We start from the raw sequence: 23,469 nt of genomic DNA on the forward strand, positions 1-23,469 counted from the left end.
TATAAATGTCTTTACTGTCACTTTTGATCTGAAAATTATATATATTATATATATATATATATATATATATATATATATATTATATATATATTATATATATATATAATATAAATAAATAAATGTATAACCGTTTCCACAGAAATCTGAAGAAGCACAACTGTTTTCAACATGATAATAATCAGAAATGTTTCTTGAGCAGCAAATCAGCATATTAGAATGATTTCTGAAGGATCATGTGACACTGAAGACTGGAGTAATGATGCTGAAAATTCAGCTTTGCCATCACAAGAATAAGTTATATCCCACTATATTCACATAGAAAACACCTATTTTAAATTGTAATAATATTTCATAATATTACTGTTTTTACTGTATTTTTGATCAAATAAATGCAGCCATTGTGATCATAAAAGATTTCTTTCAAAAACATTAAAAAAGATCGTCATTATTTCAAACTTCTGACTGCCAGTATATACTATATCTCATGTATTCTCCTAAAATCACAAGTACTCGCACACACAACAGGTTCAAGGAGCCCTTCTCAAAAGAGCAGTGTGCCCTTACGGCCCCAGGGTGTCCAGCAATACTCTTGGTCAGCATTCCAGACATGTCACTTCCTCTTTAAATCCACCAGCCTTCAGCCATGATCAAGGCCACCATCCTGAACCCCGCACATCAACGTGACATAGGACGTTCATATACACACGCTCCCAGGCTCTTCCTCCAAACAAACCCAGCTCTGAATCTAACACACTCTGCCTCTAGAGCAGGTCAAGAGAGAGAGAGAGAGAGAGAGAGAAAAAAAAAAAAAGAGGCTTAGAAAAACATTAGTGTGTGATCCTGTTTTGGTTATCCTCCTCTTGCTGAGGATTAGCTGTTGTTGTTTTGCACGTTTCACTTAAGCGAGGTGCATGAATTTGACCTCAATTATATTCTGTTCAATATCTGAGTCAGACCGCTGAGATCAGGAGCCTCATGTTACATCATCAAAGGTTAAACGAAAGACTAAAAAAGACTAAACTACAAGATCTCGCAAATAACTTGGATACACAAAGCAGTGGCAAAGTAAACATAATTAGCCTCAGTCTTTGTGCAGCTAATTCTGCTGATACAAATACACTTTTTTTTGGTCCATCTGTTTACCCAATGTTGTTTTTGGTTTTAAATACTTCAAAGCCATGATATTTACTTTCCTTGTCTCTTCACCCAAAAGCCAGACTAAACACTCACTTTTTTTTTTTTTTTTCTTCAAACAATGTTTTTATTCCATGCGCTTCAAATAAACTACAAAGTAATTAGATGCCAACAGGTCTGCAAAGAGATTTGCAGAAGCTTTGTAGTTTTCAGAGCTTCTTATAGTTTTACTTAAACTACAGTCAAGCAACACTTCTGAAAATCTAATTACCTACACTACAATTACATTGAAGCTTTTTAAAAAGATATCCGATATTTTTTTTTTACCCCCAAAAAGAGTAGTAAAATAAATCAGTAAATTGCGATGAAACTGAAGTCGCAACAGATGTTTCTTTCTGTACTGTGACGTACATTATCGAAAAAGAAAAACGTTTTGGGCGGAGCTTACTTCTATCAAACGATTTTGATTGGATGGAGGCTCTGCAGTCGATCGGAAGAAAGGGGCGTGGTTTACGTGGACTACATGATTGGAGAAGTTCAGCATATGTCACCATGAAGTCCGTCATTTCACCAGAAGTTATGACATTTTGATTAAAAACGGAGGTGAAAACCAAACGAAACATGCATGGATAGTTCGTTCACAATAAAATCAATGCTAATAGAAAAAAGAAAAGTTCAATTTTCATTTCATGCCGACTTTAAAAGGGGGATGTTTAGACCGATAACAATCTGCGCAACAAAGACTGTAAATCATTCATTTTCGATCATAGCTGGTCATTTCTGGCAACATGAGTGACAGCAGCCATTAATGAGTTCAACAAAGTGATCAGTCACTTGATACAGTTAATTTACTGCAGCCGAGTAGGACCGCCTACTATAATGGTCAATCTACAGCAATTTAATTGCAGTTTACAAGTTAAATAAAAATAAAAATAAAAAAAAAAGCTTAAAAGCATAGTTAAAGAGGCCATAGTATGCCCTTGATGTTGTTTCTGGGCTCTACTAGAACAGGTTTTCATGCTTATATGTTCATTATTTTCCTCATATTCTCCATTGTTGCAGCTCCTCTCTTCCCAGTCTGTCAGTAACACTCTGTTTAGTTCCTGTCTCTATGAAGCCCCTCTTTCTGAAAAGCACAACATGCTCTGATTGGTTGGCTGGACCAGTGTGTTGTGATTGGTCAACCGCTTTGAGCGTGTTAGGGAAATGTCCCGACCCTTACCATAATCGGCAGTTTCAACACACAACTAACTAACTCAACCAGGCCCTGCCCCTTTATTCTGCATATGAATTATTTAAATGAGGAATATTGTGATGTGTTTGTTCCCGGAAGAAAACTCAAGACTACAATGGAGGCGTTTCAGGGAGTTCAGAAACAGTGACAATGATATAGAGAATAACTCCCGCAGGAGGGACTTAGGTCTACACATTTAAATTTACACTAAATACAACAAATAATACTAATACCATCTTAATTTATAAATCTAAAAATCATATTGATTAACAGCAAATACTAAACAAAATATTTTGATTTTTATGATATTTAAATTTTTTATTTTATTTATTTATTTATTTTTTGGAATGGCTTTATTTACAAACTGATTCACTAAAGCAAATGCTAGAAATGAGGGAAAACATTTAAAAATGTAGTCAAGTTAGTAGAATAGTTATTTTAGTTAGTTATCCCCAAGCTAAACAAAGAGCCCAACATGACAGGAGTAGACTGCATTTACTGAACAACGCCTGAAGACCGTGAAGTCTAAACACGGTCAGTTATCTAATTACGAAGACCTGTCTATCCGCCACAATGTTAATATGCTTTTTAGGCATTACAAGGTTGAGCTTTCCTCCCATCAACCCTCAGTGGAGAGGAGGGCCTGCCCTAATTGGTTCCAGAGCTCACCCTAACAACACAACGCATCTTCAACCCACACACAGCGTGTTAATTTTCATCTTGATTGTAAATACTGTTTCACAGAAACAATGAACACATGCTAACACGAAGCTAGGTCGGCATTTAACATGATTACAAACTACCTCATTACCATTTTGACACAAGGAGAAAAAAGTGTGGCTAATGCTCTTAAATGGGAAAAAGTGTTTAAGTTATTCTGCTGGACATTAGACAGGCCTTGATCTGAAAACAATCCCTCCCGGGGCTCTATTAAACATCCCTCCCAGGGTCATGAATCAAAGATCAGCAGAATTTTATAGACAATCAAGAAAATTAAGCATAGACACAACCCATAGGCACAACATTGTCAATAAACTCTACTATATGCTTTCACAACTCTTATCATTAGCCATCGATACATTTGATTTAAAGCAAAATCACTAGGTTTTAAAGTGTTATTTCACCAAAAAATGAAAAAAGTCATAATTTACTCACCCTAATGTCATTCCAAAACCGTAAGACTTTCATTCATCTTCGAAACACAAAAGAAGATATTTTAATGATTCAAAGGATATTTTAATCTCCGTCCCTCTACTGACAGTCCACACAACAACCACTGTTGCTTCAAAAAGTTCATCAAGCGACTGTAAAACTAATCCATATGATACTAGCGGTTTAGACCAAATTTTCTGATCGCTTTATATGATGAACAGATTTAATTTAGGGTTTTATTCACATATAAACATTGATCAGTGAACATAAACAGAAGCTCAACCGTACCTGGTTGACGTGCGAGAACAAACCTCTTCCAGAAGCTCAAACGTGCTGCTTAACACGAGAATGAACCTCATTGGTTCTTGAGGAAGCTCAAACGTGCTGCGTAACATGAGAATGAACCTTATTGGTTCTTGCTGAAGCTCAAACGTGCTGCGTAACACGAGAATGAACCTCATTGGTTCTTGCAGAAGCTCAAACGTGCTGCGTAACACGAGAATGAACCTCATTGGTTCTCCCAGAAGCTCAAACGTGCTGCGTAACTCGAGAATGAACCTCATTGGTTCTTGCAGAAGCTCAAACGTGCTGCGTAACACGAGAATGAACCTCATTGGTTCTTGCAGAAGCTCAAACGTGCTGCGTAACACGAGAATGAACCTCATTGGTTCTTGCAGAAGCTCAAACGTGCTGCGTAACACGAGAATGAACCTCATTGGTTCTTGCAGAAGCTCAAACGTGCTGCGTAACATGATAATGAACCTTATTGGTTCTTGCTGAAGCTCAAACGTGCTGCATAACACGAGAATGAACCTCATTGGTTCTTGCAGAAGCTCAAACGTGCTGCGTAACATGAGAATGAACCTCATTGGTTCTTGCTGAAGAACATGCTGCGTAACACATGAGACTGAAAGATCAAAAGGAAAAACAATTTCAAAACGTTTTTCTGTTGTTGTTGTTTTGGTGCGTACAATTTCCATGTAAGTCTACGAGTTTTTTTTTAAAACAAGAACCACTAATCGATTGTCTAAACCTAAATTTAGCTTTTACATATTTTACATACTAAAATTCACTTCCGAAGATACAGCCTGATCAATTAATGAAAAGCACAAACTAAGTCAACAGGATTGTACGACCCAGCAGGGCTGTTTTTATTTGCTCTAGTGCACATCTGCTGTTTAATTCTGTCCTGTCTTTACTGTGGCCCCATCGCACACTATAAAAACTCCACCCGCTCAACCCCATAAACACCACCAATGTGCTTCTTATTGTAAAACACACTCATAATATAAATATTCACCCTTCCTTAAATGTCCACAGTTGTAAGAGTCCGATGAAGAGTCACACTGGCTGATGAACAAACATGAGCTTATTATTTCAGAGAGTTTTAGATCTGAAAGCACAGATCCGAGCTGAGTTAGTTGCCTTTGTCTTTATCAACAGCGGACCACAATCAGAGGTGAAGAGCACGAGCTAGTGACCCTGAAAACGGTGGCCCTGCACTTCCCCCTGACCTCGCAAACTCGTTTTGACCTTCAAGTGATGCTTGGACGACCCTCAACACCTCTGTCCACAGATAAGCCCAGAGGATCTGGGAACCGGAGATGGATGGGTTCCCGGCCAAGGGGTTAAAGCAAACGAGCAGAAGCGTGTGCGAGGAGCAGAATGCTGATTCAGCGTGACTCTGCGCTTTTCCAGACGTTTGCTGGTCTGATTACTGAAAATGGAAAGATGAAGGCATTTACGGTGTGATTAGTAAGCTTGTTCACACGAACGGAGAGATCTGCAGAGCAACCCGACCCCCTCTATAAATAAACCATTGTTTCTCTCAGGACAATCAGCAATGTTTCAGCGCAGGAAATGACATCAGCAGACAGAGCTGCGTATCACAAGGGGACGATGTCACAACACTTGCAGATACAGTAATAAAAAAAAAAAAGCAAAAATAAGGACTACTAAATTGCACTGAGTAAGAAGTAAGATAAGGTTTTATCGTTTATAATTAATAAATTATAAACAAAATAAATGTATTAATATATTTATATAAAGTATTATATTTAATGTCTATTAACTTATTTATCTATTTAAATGATGGACTGAGTTACAGCAAGAGGGGGAAAAAAGGTGAAATTACAAGAAGCACAAAGCTGATTCAAAAACTAAATGAAATCCCTCTTAATTGGTACCCAAAACTTGATCCTTTAGTGCTGTAACATTTTTGACCCGTGCCTCAAGAATCACTTATGGACTTCATGACAGCCTAATTGTGCTGCATGTGATGTATGGCAGGATTTGACTCTGGATTTTCAACAGTAATTTTCTTCACTAAAACGTCCCTCGCAGCTCTAGAAGCCTGTACGGCGTTCCAAGTGACCTGGGAAGTAGATGCCATGACCCTTCATTCTGTAGATCCCAAAACATACATCTTTATCAAAATAACCTCGCCGTAAGAGCGTGGGAAGACACGGAGAGTACATTCATCATTTTAACGATTAATTTCCTTGTCCTGTCCTTCCCCGGATCTATTAATATCATTCCTGAGGTGTAAGTATGCATTTCCCGTCGATGAGATTTATTCCGATATCATGCCTTCCATTACTCATCCCGCAGCACCTGCGATTTAGGAGTCAAATCAAATTCAATATTTTTTTAATCAGAATATGAAAATCTTAACTTGATCAAGCCATCTTCTGGTATTACTTTCCTCATTTCTCACAAGGAAAGTCGTGAGGGCTCGTATTTGGAGAATTAAATTCAAATGTTTTGCAATAATTGTTTGAGAATGAAAAATTAAAACTCCCAGCAAGGTGTCGGTAAACATTAATCAGATCGTCTGGCTTTTTTTGCCAGGTAATTTGCCTTAATATTTAAATGTTAATAACTCTGATTATTAAAGGATTCTGACGATTTGTCCGCTGGCGGATTGCGGAGTGCTTGTAAAATGCCTCAGAGCGGAGCTGCTACATTTATTAAAACACGCCGTGATTTGAAGCTGTCGGGCCTGAGGAATTATCTGCCGTCAAGAGGGGGCTTTGTTCAATCAGATATCGCCACTGCTTTAAAACACTTTAGATTCCCCTGTAATCCATTGGCATCCTGTAATTAATCAACTAATTCCAAGTCTCAGGATGGCTGTAATTACGGCACCTCGTAATAGCTTATTCTTTCTGCTCCAGCACCTACATTTCATTTGTTTATTTTCTCACACTCATAAATCTGGGGGAGTGTCAAGAGCGCCACAATATTAGTGCAATAATCAAAGTTAATTATCAGACGGCCCTCGCGCCCCCCCGCTCACTAATAATGGAGACTATCAGAGAGATCGGTCTCGGCTCGGGCTGCGAGCACAGAGCCATGGGCAAAATCCCTGCCACGCCACGTCAAGACGAGATGAATATTAATTAAGAATTAGATGGTAAAAGAGAGAAATTAAAAGAGGGAGAGTTGAAAGCTAGAGGATCTTTATGGGAGGTTTGAGATTTTAAGTTTTAGGAGTCTTCTATAAGAACAGCATTTTTTTTAAACTTAAAATAAAGATGTTCACCAGAAGTTTTAGATATAAAGCTCAAAGTATACTTGGGTACACAGATTTCATCAGCAGGCAACTGATTTTTCTAACCATGCTTACTCTGTACATGCAGGTCACACATGTTCATTTTTTTTAAATATATTTTTGCACTAATTAGTTTGTCCACAAAGTGCCAACAGTACCTCTGGGTGGTTGATTTTCAAGGTACTCGAAGAAAAAAGTAAACGAAACAGACGGTGCATCCAAAATCGCATACTGTCCAAGTAGGTACTACATTTCAAATTGAATTTACATCACGACTATTAACAAAGTGTGTTCTGTATAATATGAACATGGGAGGTATTCATAAAATTCGTACATACTACATCCACCATGTTGTTACTGTCACGTGACCTACCAGTGTCAGCTGTGTCGCTTCATTGCCACTCAAAAATCCTCTCCCGTGGCCCACTGGGATAGTGAAATGTCAATTGAATGCACACTTCCGAATCTCGCCGGAAGTAGTAGGTCATCCGAGTGATTTTTTTTGAATACTATGTATTTGGACATACTACTCTTTTGGCATATATATTTTTCACATACTATATATAGTAAGGAAGTATTCGATTTCGGGTTATTACTCGTGGTGAGAGATTACTTTTGACAAATTTTGAAAGGCTATGTGTACAATTACTTTGGCCTTAAAAGAGCAGACAATTATGGCCAGAAACACAAGTAGAAAAACAAGTAGTATTTTACACAAGAACAAAAACACAGACATAAAAGCTTGGCAGGCCCAATCCCATTGAACATAACGTGTTCTTACGGCAATGCTAACAAGGGCCCCTATTTTAACAATCTAAGCACATGGTCTGAAGCGCACGGCGCAAGTGCACGTCCGAATCCACTTTTGATAGTTTAACGACAGGAAAAATGGTTGGCGCTCCAGGAGCATGGTCTAAAAGGGTTGTACCTAGTCTCTTAATGAGTCATGGGTGTGTTTTGGGCGTAACGTGCAATAAACCAATCAGAGTGTCATCTCCCATTCCCTTTAAAAGCCAGTTGCACTCGCGCCATGGCGAATTTGCTATTTACATGGCGGAATTTGCAAGCGGAAAAACTTAACGCTTCTCCAGAAGGGAAACGGATCTGCTCATGCGCGAGGTTAAAGCAGACCATCTACGGGACAAGCCGGATTCCACCAAAGCATTTGTATCTTTATGCACACAATAATAATAATTTACATTGTAAACCTCTTAATATTTGGCATGCTTGTGTGCTGCGTACGCGCGCTGTGCACCTGCATATAGGCGCATATAGGCGCCCTTTAAATAACAAAACAAATATTGCACCATTGACTTTAGACCAGGTTTTTGTTGGTCGATGGCGCAGTCGTTTTCAGTTGCCTCAAAATAGCAACATGCCAACAATGCACCTGAACACATCTCGTTTTCACACCCATGGGAGAACAGATGAGTACGAGTGCATTTGCTATTTAAACAACGTGGCGCAGGACATGAAAATGATAACTGCGTCGGGCTGAAACTAGCAAAAAACACTTGCGTCACACCTGGTGCCACATTGCGCCGAGTATATGATAGGGCCAAAGGTGTTACTAACTTAAGCTAACTTGTTCAGCAAGATCTTCTGCAAATTGTTGCTCCACCATGACAGTAGTTGGTGCTAATGTCTGCTATAGTATGTGTGGCGGCAGAGCAGACTTACACTGGGTTATGAACTGTGGTTTGAAATCAAAACGTATGAAATCAAGATTACGTAAAGGCAAGAATGAACACCCAGAATGCTCTGCGACAACCTGGGTGAAAAAAAATAATTAATCCAAAATTATAGAAATATACATGTATTTCCTTCGAACAATGCTAATCTTGCCAGCCAAACTGGCAAGTTTTACTGTCGAAAAGGTAACTAACGAAGGATTTTTGGATTACATCAGCAATAGCGAAGACAAGAAGAAAAATGTGTCATGACGGCAATTATACATTTATTTAAAACATACTGCTGACAAATATATGATGAGAAAAGAATAACACTGCAATATATTAACAATGCTGATGATTTTTTAAGAATATGACTGTTTTAAATAATCCTTAGTCAATACTGTTGCAAATGTAAAAATGTAGTAAAAATGAACTATAATTAACTATATATTAATAGGACAAAATAGACAAAATTTGAAAACTTATGACTAAAACAAAACAAAGCTAAAAATTAACTGCAAATCACATAAACAGTTCAATCAAATTGAATTGGATTATTTTACTTAATGTTTGAAGTATCACAGTGTTAATGTAGTGACATGCTAATATCAAAATCTGTTGGAAAAAAATAGTCAAGCCTTCAGTGCACTATTCACAAGCGGCACTATTTGTGTGACATTCAAAGAGTTGCTACCTATGAAGAACAATTCAGATCACATGTGGTTACATTTCAGTTAGGATGCTGCCTCAGAAGGCAGCTGACTATGTAGGAAGTAGACAGCGAGGCAGCTCACTAGGTTCTGAAACAGCGCTAATGACTCAAAGCTCCACCTAATTGTGTGACTCATGAGAAGGCAGAGATGCCAGCTACACAAAACGTGATTTATGAAATGTAAAGGTCACACAGGATGACGTCGTACTGCAGTAGTCAGAGTGTGTGTGTGTGTGTGTCGTGATTTTACTCACCCATTCTTCTGTGATCAGACTTGCTGCTTTACTGGCACGACTTTGGCTTCGGCACGCTAAGATCACATGGGCGCCATGAAGAGCGAAAGATCGGGCGGTCTCAAAACCTGCAGATAGGGCATGGGTGGGTGGAAAAAGGATTGTGGGAGAAGAGAAATGACATGATTGAGATAAGTCACTTGACTGATAACTTGCTGTTATTTGCGGCAGCTGAACCCGAGCAAAGGGTGGACGGGAATCCCATATCTTGGATTCATTCTCCATCATACAGAAAGCCAAAGGCTCTTTTTAAAGATACTCAGTCAAGACCCTTTTTAAGTGATGAAAATGATTAAGTCAAAGCAGAGAAACTCCAATAGCTTTAGTAATGATAATGAAATGAAACCGGACCCAGGACAAGACCTTGAGGCACCTCAATGACAGGAAACAAATGTCTATCGTAAGCACATTTACACTGCAAAATTATGTATTTTTCCAGTATCTAAAATCTTTACATTCCTTGAAAAGCAAAATTTTGTAATATAATGACTTATTATCAGACGACACATCTTGAATTATGTTTAGTTTTCTTGGCGAATTGCTATCATTCTTTTGTTTTAAGCATAAGCCTCACCCAATTTTTTTATTTACATTTTAAACAAACAAATAAGGGTAAGAAAAGTAGCCAAAAGATACATATCTCTGAAATTAAGTTGTACTGTCTTGTGCAATTTTGGTTCTCAAGTACATTAATAAATCTTGTTGCTTGTAATTTAAAAAACGTAAAAAAAAATAAAAACACTGATTAAGACTAAAAGACTAAAGGGAGACGTAAAATCCATGATGTGTCATTTCTCAGGACCAACTTCTTTGCAAAAACCCATGATCCTAAAGCACTTCAAAGCTAGAGTGATAAGATGCTCCATCATAGAGCGTCAGAGATACTTTGGCCTCATTTAGAAATTACTCTGATGGTTGCCTCATATCAGATTCTCAAATTAATTTTCAAAAATCGCCAGTCTAAATGGGTCAGTCAAACCCAAAAGGTAGAAACAATGATCTAAATATACGCCGTATGGAAAGGCAGAAACACAAAACATTTGCTTCACCGAAAAAGGTTATATTTAGGGGGGACTTGGGGTATTGTTTTGGCTGGTTTTGCTGACCTGCCGTTTTGCATTGTGCCTTTGATTACACCAAGTGTGTTTAAAGTTTCTCTTAAGCTGGCATCAGCACTTTATTACCCGGAGTGGGCACCAGTCATAAAGGTACATGTGTCTCAGAATAGATACTGCGAGAAAAAGCCTCAAGTTCATAACAATGGCTCAGGTTTGCAAGTCCGACATTAATAATCAAGTTAAAAAAATCAGAAGGAATTTCAGATGGGGTGAACGGTGTATTTTGCTATCATATGAAGGACACAAAGGTCAAACCTCTAAATCTGCAATGTCCCACAACACCAGGGTGAAGGAAACTGCTGTCCTGTCGGCAGGACATTTGAGATCTGTGACTTTTTTTAACCCATAATCCTTAGACGCATGTTTATCTTTCTGTTGGCCACATTTGCTCATTAAATCCAGAGTTTAATTGCAGCAAATTGGCTGAAAACGCTAACAGATATTTGCAAACTACTAATTCGTAATCTCCTATTACTGTAAAACAGACACAAAGACAGAAATAAACTGGCCTTTGTGCTTTTCCCTTGACACTCGGTGGCTCAAACGTTGGTCTAAGTGTGGTAGCAGCCAGCAGGTGGACTAAATGTGCTGCGTCGCCGCATGGCTGTTCCCCCGTGCAGCGGCGGTTTACTGGCTGGCCTGACTGTGAAATAACCCTTGGCCATTCTGCTTGTAAAACATATTACACTGTCATGGCTCAGAAAAGACCTGACAGGCCAACACGGCTCAAACAGAGAGGCATGACTCCATCGCTCTGTGAACCCACTCCAATGCTGGGAATTATGGGTATCAGTGGATATGAAAGTTGACAGCTGTCACTGATTGTGAGTGACACTTGCACGCATGTCAGAGTTTTTTCACTTCACTTTTCCCACTGAAGTTCACTCATGATGGGAGGCCTGCCCTATTCTTAACAAAGAACTGATCCAGCGATCACTTCAAATGATTTTTGACTTAGATAATGACTTGTTTTATTTTTATAGACAGGAAGGGAGGGTGAACCTCACAAAACCTGCATATTTTTGGCTTATATTTCACCCCTAAATCGAAAGAAACAAATAAGAAACAATATTTTGCGTAAAGACAAACAAAGCCTATTTTATCACCATTATTAATACTACATCTTTCCATTGTGAAATTATTTGTGACAGTTATAACAAACAAATCATAGAACTTTAATAATATTTACTGTAATAAAGGAAAAATTTTACATTTATGCGATGTAATAGTTTTCATGTATTTCTTAAAATTCAATATTAATACATTACTGTAATGACAATATAACAATAATTTTCTTTGAAAATAATTTTTAAAAATAATTAAAAGTAGAAAAATATGGAAGCTTTAAAGTAATTTGGGGGTGGAAATATTGTGCACAAATATTGCATTGCAAAAAATCTTAATAGCAATAAAAATAGGCTTTATTTTCTTCATGCAAAATATAATTTTTAAAAATATAATCTCTTTTCTGTTTTTGAAGCGGAATGTGACCTGGAATGAGAACGGGATCAGAAATGCACTTCATACGAGTTTCCCAACACACATACATATGTAAAAACCCTTGATTGATAGTCTGGCCTTCCTCTTCTATGCAAACGAACCGAGTTTGACAGTGTGCCGGAGTGTTTCTGAGCCACAGACAGTCGGGACGATAGCGTGGATTAAAATGAACTTTAATTAGATTATGTTTTAATCTGATTTTCATTAAAAGGTAACTAGGAGGCCTAATTGTGAGGAGAGCGCTAAGGAGTATTACCCATTAAAACTCAAAATTGGAGTAGGATAAGAACTCCTCCCTGACAAACCAAGCATGGAATTCAATTTTATGACACCTTATTAGGAGTAATGGAGAACGCCGTGTGTATCTGCACAAGGGGCTTCCTTCCCAAGAAACAGACACCAAAATACAAACAAGAAACACTTTCCCTGCCAGTAAACCAACAAACAAAATACAGATTTACTAGCAAATCCATAACATGACAATTAAGCGCTGTGCTTTCATCGTCTTATTAATGAAAAAAGTGTCGCATTAGTGTTGATCAAAAGAGCAGCTCGCAGTCACCTTGTAAAAATCATGGCGGTTGTTCAGCTTGAAGTGTGAATTAATCAACGCTGTTGTTTTTTGTAATGGAGAACAAATTAGAACATGTTTAACGACAACAGCGACCCGCCATGTATTATTTATGGAAAATAAGAGGGGCTTGACATTAATTTGGACGTAATGACTCCGCTTGTTCGTCAAAGGGAGGTGGAGAGACCCACACGCTAAATTAGCATGACATTTAATTGAAAAAAGAAAACGATCAAACTCATCTCTTAAACACAAAGTTAGTTGTATGACCATTATAGTGCTGTTTGCTTAGGCAAGCATGCTATTGTTCATACTGAGGGTCAGCGATTTGGAGAAACCCTCCTAACCTTAAGTGTTACGCTTTAGTGTACAACGCATTGTGTGGATGATGTGAAGACGGGATGTTCCAGAGATGACCTCCAGGTCATTTGATGGTTTTATTGTTTTGCTAAGTTCTTCTCCAGGTCACATCCTGGTCTCTCATGGACATGTGTGTGTCAGAGCGAACGATGAGGAATTAAGCCAAGATCAACATAAAGAGCGGACAGATTAACACTCTAATTCGCCCACATGATTCTCGTTGATTTTATCTGTCATCATTCTGAAATCTGCCCTATATTGTTGTGTTAGGCCTTTTTCTGCTTTATTAGACAGATTTAAAGTGTAGCATTGATGTAGCACTGATATGGCAAAAAATAAAATCGATTTTTTTCAGAACGTTTGACCGATTCACAATTTCATTTTTTTTTTTTCTCTAGTCAACTTAGAAACATAACTACAATATGTAACCACACCTGAAGTGATCAACATGGTGTAAATGTAAAACAAATGACTTATTTGTTAAATATCTTTGCAGAAAATATGCATGAAATATTAAGGCAAATGTTGTATATACTTATCTTAAACATAAGTAAGAAAAATGCTAAATATTTCTTAGCAAAAAATTAATAGCAATCACTGTAAAAAATAGCCGTGATTTTAACAGTAAAAATGCTATGGTGAAAAACAGTTAATTGGTTTACAGAAAGTTTCTGTACTATATATGGTAAATAGCTGTAATAGATCTAATGGTACATTTAATGGTAAAATACCATTAAATTGATCATTTTTGGAAGTGAAAAATAACAAGTCATTATATAATTTACAGTGAAAAAAAAATGTAAATTGACATTCCCACAATTCCCTGCGTGACACTTCACATTTGATGTATTTTCATTGGAATAAGTTTCTTCTTAGTTTTTTCTTTTTCTAATTTCTAATTTTTAAAATGTCATGTGTGTTACCATGGTGGTGTTTAGTGTTTGTGTAAATTACACTGTGCACCTTCTATATATTAGTATTGTCCTTCTCAGCTTGTGGAAAAGCTGCTTGTAATGAACTTTGAATCATCATGTGACTCATTATCATCCACTGTGTTATTGGTGGTTGTCAGTGTATTACAAAGGTACAAAACAGATATTAGTACATCAATAGGTTGGTAAATTAAAATATCAGCTAATGAAATATGGGTTTTTTTTACCGTAAATTTAACAGATTTTTTTTTTTACTTGCAGTTCTGGTTTGCCAGGGTTTTCAGCCTGTAACCATCATGCAAACATGAAATATCAAACATACAGTAGTAGTTCTTTATGGGTTTTTGCATTCCATTGCGCTATTTTTGAAGTGTTTGGGTGTTGCACTCGTGTCTCCCGTATTTTGCAGCGTCTCACCCATGAAACGGCATTCTGAAAACGTGGCGGTCATGCAAAAAAAAAAAAGTTATTAAACTCCCGTTTAATAACTTTGCCTTTTTTTTCCCATTCAACTGCCCGTGTCTCGTTTTTTTTTTTTTTTTCCTCAAAACAGTAATGCATTTCTGAGTGAACATCCACTTAAGGCTAGCGAAGTGTTCTACGTTCATACAGCGTCACACGAGAGTGGTTCATCAGGCATGGATCATTTTCTTCTTTTAACGGTTATCATTGCTGTATTTTCAACATGCCTAATTGTAACGTTTGCTAACATATTTATTCAAAAACATGATTTCTTGATTTAAAAATAATAAACTTGAGGCAAAACATTAAATTCAAATTAATCGAAAAAAAAAAAAATAAAATCTCGGAGAAATCACCCAGCCCTAATTTGGAGAGAGAAAAAGAGGAAGAGAGTGAGATTGTGAAATGCCGCATGCCAGAATCGAACCTGAAACCTCCACATGAGCACCACAGCTCAACATTTCAGAAGCACATGCACCAACCACTGCACCATGACTCCGCCCTATACTACACTCATTAAAAAAGAGAACAACAAGAGACATGGTCTGGAGTGCATACACTGCACAGTGGTGCTAAAGTAGGCAGCCCAAGTTTGAACCCAACTCCTGTTATTCCCTGATACCATCTCTTAAAGACTGTAAACAACATGGCGCTGACTTCTGGCTCGACAAATCTGTGTGTTTGGCGTGGGGCTAGGGATGTGCGATACTGACATTATATCTCGATATTTTCAGATATTGACTTTTCCACTACAGGGCAATATTTACCCCCTTAAAGTCATTTCCCGTGGGTTTTTACTTTTCTAATGGCATTTTTATTCAACTTTATTAGATGTATGCATCATCTCTTATGTCAAATTACTACATTTAATCAAATTCGGTAACACTTTGGTATGGGGAACACATTAATTATTAACATACTACTTTTGCCTCAAACTCTTAATTTACTGCTTATTAATAGTTAGTAAGGTAGTTGTGGTGTTTAAGTTTAGGTAGGATTTAGGGATGTAGAATATGGCCATGTAGAATAAGGCATTAATATGTGCTTTATAAGTACTAATAAACAGCCTATATGCAAACTAATAAGCAACTAGTTGAAAGTGAGAATTGTTCCCCATACTAAAGTGTTACCATTAAAGGAACACTCCACTTTTTTTGAAAATAGGCTCATTTTCCAACTCCCCTAGAGTTAAACAGTTGAGTTTTACCGTTTTCGAATCCATTCAGCCGATCTCCGTGTCTGGCGGTACCACTTTTATCATAGCTTAGCATAGTTCATTGAATCTGATTAGACCGTTAGCATCTCCTTAAAAAATGTCCAAAGAGTTTCAATATTTTTCCTATTTAAAACTTGACTCTTCTGTAGTTAAATCGTGTACTAAGACCGACGGAAAATGAAAAGTTGCAATTTTCTAGGCCAATATGGCTAGGAACTATACTCTCATTCTGGCGTAATAATCAAGGAAATTTGCTGCCGTACCATGGCTGCAGCAGGCGCAATGATATTACGCATGATATTAGGGGAGTTGGAAAATGAGCCTATTTTCAAAAAAAGTGGAGTGTTCCTTTAATTCAATAGAACAAGACACTGTTACCAGTCAAATGAGGTCAGTTACAGTATCAACAAAATGCATCTTTACACAATAGCTGCATCTACAGTGGCATTTACATGTTTTCATGACTGTTTAATGCAGCTTGAATGCATTTACAATTACATGAAATGTCCTAAAACCACCAAGTCACTGTCTTAATCAGTTAAGTTCATTCAAATGCCTAATTCAGTCAGTCATTGAATCATTCATTAAACTGATTCGTTCAAAAAGCAGTTTCATTCAGTAACGAAGCACCGCTATGTGTTGCTCAGAGACACAAACCAGTTCTGCTGTGACTGAACAAAATAAAACAAAAACAGACAATACTGTGTCTAAAATGTAACTCAAAATGTTAACTGTTTTTTGAACTTTTTATAAAATCAATGACATCCTTAATTGTGCTGATATTCGGGAAAACAGCACTCTTGCTCGTGTCATATTGCTTAAAAATCATTTGATATAAATCAAAACTCATCAGGGAAAACTGGTTGTGTATATCTTGAATTTCTGAGGCATTTTAATGGCATAGAAATCATACAGTGAAACCCTACACTCTCAAGTCATAATCAATAATCATTAAAAACTAAATACTATATTATCGTAGACGATAAATATCGCACACCCCTAGGTGGGGCTACAAGTTTATCTGACCAATGGCAGATCTAATGACCATATACGGCCATGAAGCATCAAAAGGGGCGGGACCGGAGAGCAGCAGGTGAGGTGAAATATAATATATATATATATATACACACATATATATATTTGGGGTTAAAATGGGGAGTGTGGTGCTTCCGTCAGTCTGCAGGGAGCCTTAATTTACACCATTAATAACCCCCATCTTCATTTGGGATTGGGGGAGATGTTGTCAAAGCCCAAAGTGAAATGTATGGTTTGTAATTACAGGAGTGTGAGGAGCAGAGTTCCACCTGACCAGCCCCACGCCGCTGCTTTTGCCCCCAGCTGCCCTCTGCCGCCCTTGCCTCACGTACTCCGTCTTTGACCCCCAAGTGGCCTCGGCTAAATCCCAACGTCATTTTTCATTGTGCCGCAGGTTTGCAACGGTCACGCCGTCCCCACGGCAACCCCTCGCGCCAGCCTCCGGGCTCGGCCCCTGAAGCCGTGAATCCGACCGGGAGCGCCGTTAATTCCATCACTGACATTGTTAAAGAGAGGGAGCAAAGAGTCGTCATGCAACTTTAATATCTCTGCTCTTGGAACAATAGTAAAAGCAAACCGATCCATAAACCACTTGAGTTCACATTCAAGCGCTCCGAACCGTTTTAAAAAGCCTCCCTCCTTTAAAAGCCAGTAAAAGGCCTTAAACATATATATGCATTCTGGCCGCTCACCCGGGTGGTATTGAGGGCGTAATCATTATCGAACCTTTTATCCCCAGTTGTAATTTTCTTGCATGTTACATCAGTTTTTTCCGTGCTTTGTGAATTTCATCCAAGGTTAATAATGCTCAATAATTTGACTAACCAACCATACCTGGTGTTCATTACAGAGCCGATAAACAGATTCATCAAAAACGGACATGAAACACACATTAAAAGCCTCAGATTCTATTTCCTCTGACACTCAATATCAATAACAGGCTCCACAGGCGCACAGAAGATTAAAGAGCCCACTGAAATATAAGAGAAATATAGGAGTTTTTTGTACTTGTGGATAGTTCTTGTCCTAGGTTCTGTCCTGAATATTATGCAGTAACTGCTTTATAAAAACGTATGAGAGACTGATAAACATCCTGAATACAGTATCTTGACTATATTATTATTATTATTATCAATGTTGACTTTATCCTACTTAATATTTTTGTAGAAACCATGATATACTACCATTCAATGTTTGGGGTCAGTAAGATTAAAAATATCTTTCTATTTATCAGAATCCAGAAAAAAAAATGTGTTTCCACAAAAACTGTGGAATATGAACTGTTTTCAACACTGATAATAATCAGAAATGTTTCTTGAGCAGCAAATCATCATATTAGAATGATTTCTGAAGGATCATGTGACACTGAAGCCTGGAGTAATGGCTATTTAAAATGATTTACTGTATTTTTAATTAAATAAATGCAGCCTTTGTGAGCAGAAGATATTCCTTTCAAAAACACACAAGTGAAAATATATTTAACAAACAAAATTAATAACTTTGATATGGTTGAACGAAAGCGAAACAACCCCTTATATCATATTTGGTTGATTCGGAAGTGCTGCACATCTTGACACAATCACAGCCAATCAGAATATATTAATTGTTTCATGTTTCAGTTATGCCAAGATTTTTGACCAATGATATTTGGCAGTGGGCGGGGCTACCTAGCTTTATTTTAATTGCTAAAATACTCAAGTATGTAAGTCTGATTTACTGCGCGTGTTTAATATAGAGGTCTGAATCGATTTAGTGGCAGTTACACTGAACAATTTTGCCTCAATCTACCGGTTCACCACAAAACATCTACTTTACACTGTATCTAGAGAAAGAAGAACCAGAATGACTTCACGTTCTTCCTTTAACTGAGAGAAAGACAATGAGAGAGGATCAGCGACACGACCCTGGTGAGAAGGCACAGAAACACAGTCATACAGCCATCAAGATTCAATTAAACTGGAAATACATAGCGGCCATGGCATTTATCAAGGCACATAAAACTGAAGATTTCCCGTCAGTACGGCTTGTTATTCATCCCCTGTGCAACCTCATGCACTCCATTTCCTGTTCTGACACTGAGCTTTCTGCAAAACAAAACAAGGATACGAGTGTGAGAGCGAGCTCTCGAAGAGGGACAAAATGTGTCGAGGTTCAGACCCGAGGTTTTTCTACCCCCATAACTTTACTACATTATATAATGCTGCAAATAGCAGTTAGAAATATCACAACAAGAGTATTGTTTCTATGCTAATATATACTATTATAGTATTTGTTTTGAATTAGCTTTTATTTATATATTTTCAGTTTGCTTTTAATTTTAAGTCTTAGTAATTTTGTCATTTATTTATTTTTTATATATAAAATAAATAAGACGGTTAGTCTGATTGGTCAACAGCTGTGTTTTATTCACGATAAAACACGGCTATGACCGCTTCACCCAGCGGTTCTGTGTATCACTACACAACATCCTTAGCAAACACTCTTAGCAACGTAACTGTATGTTCTCAATTGATATCGTTCACTGAAGCTTACTGTATTATGTAGAAGAGTATTGTGAGAAAGAGATCGAGTGAGCGAGTTTATTACCTGTTTTCAGATTTAGCATTTTCCTTCAGGTCAGTCCTATGTTCATAATAAAAAATCAGTTTAAATGTCCAATGTATTATCTTGTCCTTTTAACATTTAAGGGGTTTTCCCATGACTGACAGCACTAGTCAAAGCATTTGTCAGCTGCGTCTTGTTCCGTGTTCACAACAATTCAGTCTTTTCAATGTAAAAATCTTTGCTACTGACTGACACACTCATAAAGACAATCTTTGCCTCCATCTAGTGGCGTCATAATGTAACTTCTGTTGCTGTTCACGGTCAGGGACTATTTTTTCCGGCAGAAGGAAGGCTTTTATTGAAAGTTTACTTCATGAAAGTTGCATTGATACATATTTTTGGCTTTAATATTTATATTATGTGGTAGCCGTTTTATAAAAGCGTCGTGCCTAACAACGCCCTTCAGCCGTGACTTATTCACAATATAGCACAGCCTCTTATACCTTATTGCTTACATATGTTTTAGTAATTTTAACAAATTTATTTTTTTTTTAAATATATTTTTTTATTTTAGTTATTTGCAAAGGCAACATTTCTAATTTTTAATTTTAAAGGTTTTCATCTAATATTTATATTTCAGTTTATTTCAGCTTTATGTCAAATATAAATCAAATTATTTATTAATAGTTTTAGTTAACATTAACACCAGGTACAACAGGGTTAAATGAATGATGAAAACGAACAATGAAATGAATCAAAGAGAAAAGGTTTTGTTTTTATAAAGCACATAAAAATAAACAGGCAGGGTTTTGATTGTTTGTTTTGTTCTTTTAGGTTTAAAGGTGAAACAGTGACTAACAGAAACAAAACTGCAGAAATAATGATGTTTTCAAAACAGGTTTTTCTGAACACTCCCCCATCTGCCATTGGCCAGCCAAACAGATAATCCCGCCCCCAAACTCACTCTATTGGTTGAGCCAGTGTTGCTGGTCAGAATGTTCAAACAAACAAAGCAATGTTCTGAAAGCACATCAAAACCATTGTTTACACTTTTCAGGGTAATAACTTATTTAGGATATATATTTAAAAAAAAAAAAAAAAAACTACAATATACCGTTAAATGTTTTTCAAGCTTGTGTTGCCTCTAGTGAATAACAGCAGCATCAGTGACTGCACTGGTTTACCTGCCTCATCCATTAGAACTGATGCACTGAAAATAGGAAGAGAATAAATATAGAAGCCCATAAATGTACACATGCATCCACGTCTGCAGTGCTGTGACTCAGAAAGACAAACAGAGGCACGTTAGAGCGCCGTGACGCCACAGAGCATCCATCAGCATCAGAGAGCGGCAGCATCCAGCGATACACCTGCTCAACCAAAATAACCCCGCTCACCTCAAAACACACCATACCTGCCCAGCAGATACAGCGCCACGGATCCATGTCAAAGATTTATGATTTATTTATGACTGCCTGGAAGAATGAAATGGTTCTTATATGTAGAAAAATAACATAACTTGGGAAAATCTGGGAGGTCTAAGATGCTTAGGTATGAAAACTTGCAAGGACGTTATGCTTATTTCTCTGCAGTAAAAATATATATACAAAAAAATGATATAAAAAGTGTGATGCATTGGCAGAAAGAAATGTTGTTACATGCAAGACAAAAACAAATCAAGAAAAATGAATTCATGTTCAATCAATCAATTGTTTCCCAAAAATGGCAAATAATTAATAGGAAAGTGGAGAAAAAAAATCAATTAAACAGACAATTCATCTGATAAAGTCACCAATGCATTTGTTAGAAAAAAATTAAATTAAAATTTAATACATTCACACACTTTTAAATAAAATAAAAAAAACATTATGACAAAAGTGGAGGGGAAAAAAAACAGTAAAAATTTTAATATCTCTAATTTTTGTGTAATGATCGTTATATTGAGATATCGCGATATAAAAATGCGACCATATATCGTTGATGTAAATGATATGACTCGCAATATAGTTAGTTTTACCCAAGACTCAGCTTACTGCATTTATAAAGTATAATAAAGTGAAAATGTAAATTTGTCATCATGTACTCACCCTCACGTCGTTTCAAACCAGATTTTCGTTCATCTTCCAAAGACAAATGAAGATATATTTTTTTGAAATCTGAGAGATTTATGTCCCTCTATTTAAAGTCTATTCTCTAAAACTTAAAAGAAAAAAAAAAAGTCATAAAGGCATCGTAAAAATAATAAATCGAGCGGTCTAATCCAAATCCAAGTCTTCTGAGACACGATGGCTTTGTATGCTGAACAGAAACAACGACGCGCATACTTTAGTAAACACGACGTTCAAATGTACGTGTGCGCGCCACACGCGAAAACGACATGAGGGGGGGTAAATTAAGATAGAATTTTAATTTTTGGATGAACTAATAAAGTTTGGTAATAGTCATTTTGACACGCTTTGCGATTTTAACTGTCGTTTTTTCTGACGCAGTAACGTTACACTCGCGCTTTCAGTGCAGGAATTCGTTGAATCCTGGAGCGGCTCTCCTCAGAGTGAAAGCGCGAACATCATTTAAAGCGACACTCCTCGAAGTAAAATCATAATTTAACTCACCATATCGCGTTTTTGGTAGTATGATGATTCAAAGCGTTTTAGATGGTTTATTCTTATCAAGTAAGTGTATAGGCCTAATCTGCGCGGTGACTTCTCTGTGTAAAAGAGATTCAACGAATTCCTGCACTGAAAGCGCGAGTGTAACGTTACTGCGTCAGAAAAAAATAAAGTTAACAGAGTTTCAGTAACAGTATTATACGTTAAACTATTATATTTAATGTTGAATATAATGTATAATAATTCAGTGGGTCCTGATAATGACAAATGTCTGATTTTACCACTAAAAAGGGGCTTACATTGTTTAAAAGTATAGTATTTTCAGATTCAGAATCATGAATATTTTATTCTAGTGTCACCATTGTTTAAAAAATAAAGAAATAAATCTGTTATTTGAATTTCAGTTTCATTTTTTAATTTTGTTCAAAATATCGTGATATGTATCGTAGTATCGCGATACGCATCTAATCATGAGGGGAGTGTATCGTTACACCCCTACTAATTTCTTTCTAGTATTTTGTGGCAAATTTAAGCAGCAGTGTGTGTAGATGTGTGGAAGCTGAAGCACAGGTCTCAGGTCAGATGCTGTTGTGACGGGCTGCTTGAGTGAAGTGAACGGCGCTTGAGACGGTAAATAACTTTTAGTTGGTTCAATAGAGGAGAATTAAGGAAAGCGCCCGAGTCGCTAATGGGAATGAATGGGAGGCATCAGCCGGGGTCAAACACGCACCGCAGGATCAATGTACGGGTGCAGGTGTACCGTCTGCGCCACAAACCCAGAACACGCTAACCAGAGAGAGAGAGGATCGGTTTCCATTACACTGGTAGGGAGCGTGTGGACAGACTAATGAAATACAGGACGAGAATCAGTCTAATAAAAGCATAATAACCCCTCCTACTGTAATTACCGTATAATGGGGTTTATTATGAGAGGAATCTCACTGACACAGCCATTCAAACATTAAAGTGCTTCATGGTTTCAAATGTAAATGACTAAACAATTATTACAAAGAACAGCAGCTAATTATTATGATTGAACGCATTAGAACACATACATAATGAGCAAATGTCTTACATATACAACTATTGTTTGGTGATATGCTGTTAAATATGGTAATAAATCTGTAGTATTTACAAATTATAGCGTGCAATAAAATACTTAGAGATATAAGTGTCAAGCGAACATAAATAATCCACAGATATTCAACATGAAGAGGCTGTTTAGGTTAAAATATGCACAATTATTGAAAACAAATTCAATTAAATGAATTTAAAAAAAATATATAAATCAATGAACGTATATATTCAAATCTGACTTACTGCCATTTAACGTCTAAAATAATTTAATAGTTTAAAATAACTGTAATATAT

General features: G+C 37.0%; 1 protein-coding gene across 1 annotated transcript in view; it reads right to left on the minus strand.

Moving 5' to 3' along the window:
* wwox (WW domain containing oxidoreductase) overlaps positions 1–23,469 on the minus strand; it is a 251,547-nt gene that overhangs the window by 223,952 nt on the left and 4,126 nt on the right. The window contains exon 5 of the mRNA XM_051883600.1: positions 9,713–9,819. Within this exon, the coding sequence (XP_051739560.1) occupies positions 9,713–9,819 (107 nt within the window). The remainder of the gene's footprint in view (positions 1–9,712; positions 9,820–23,469) is intronic.

Source organism: Ctenopharyngodon idella, chromosome 24 (assembly GCF_019924925.1).
Source record: "Ctenopharyngodon idella isolate HZGC_01 chromosome 24, HZGC01, whole genome shotgun sequence".
Classification (NCBI taxonomy): Eukaryota; Metazoa; Chordata; class Actinopteri; order Cypriniformes; family Xenocyprididae; genus Ctenopharyngodon; species Ctenopharyngodon idella.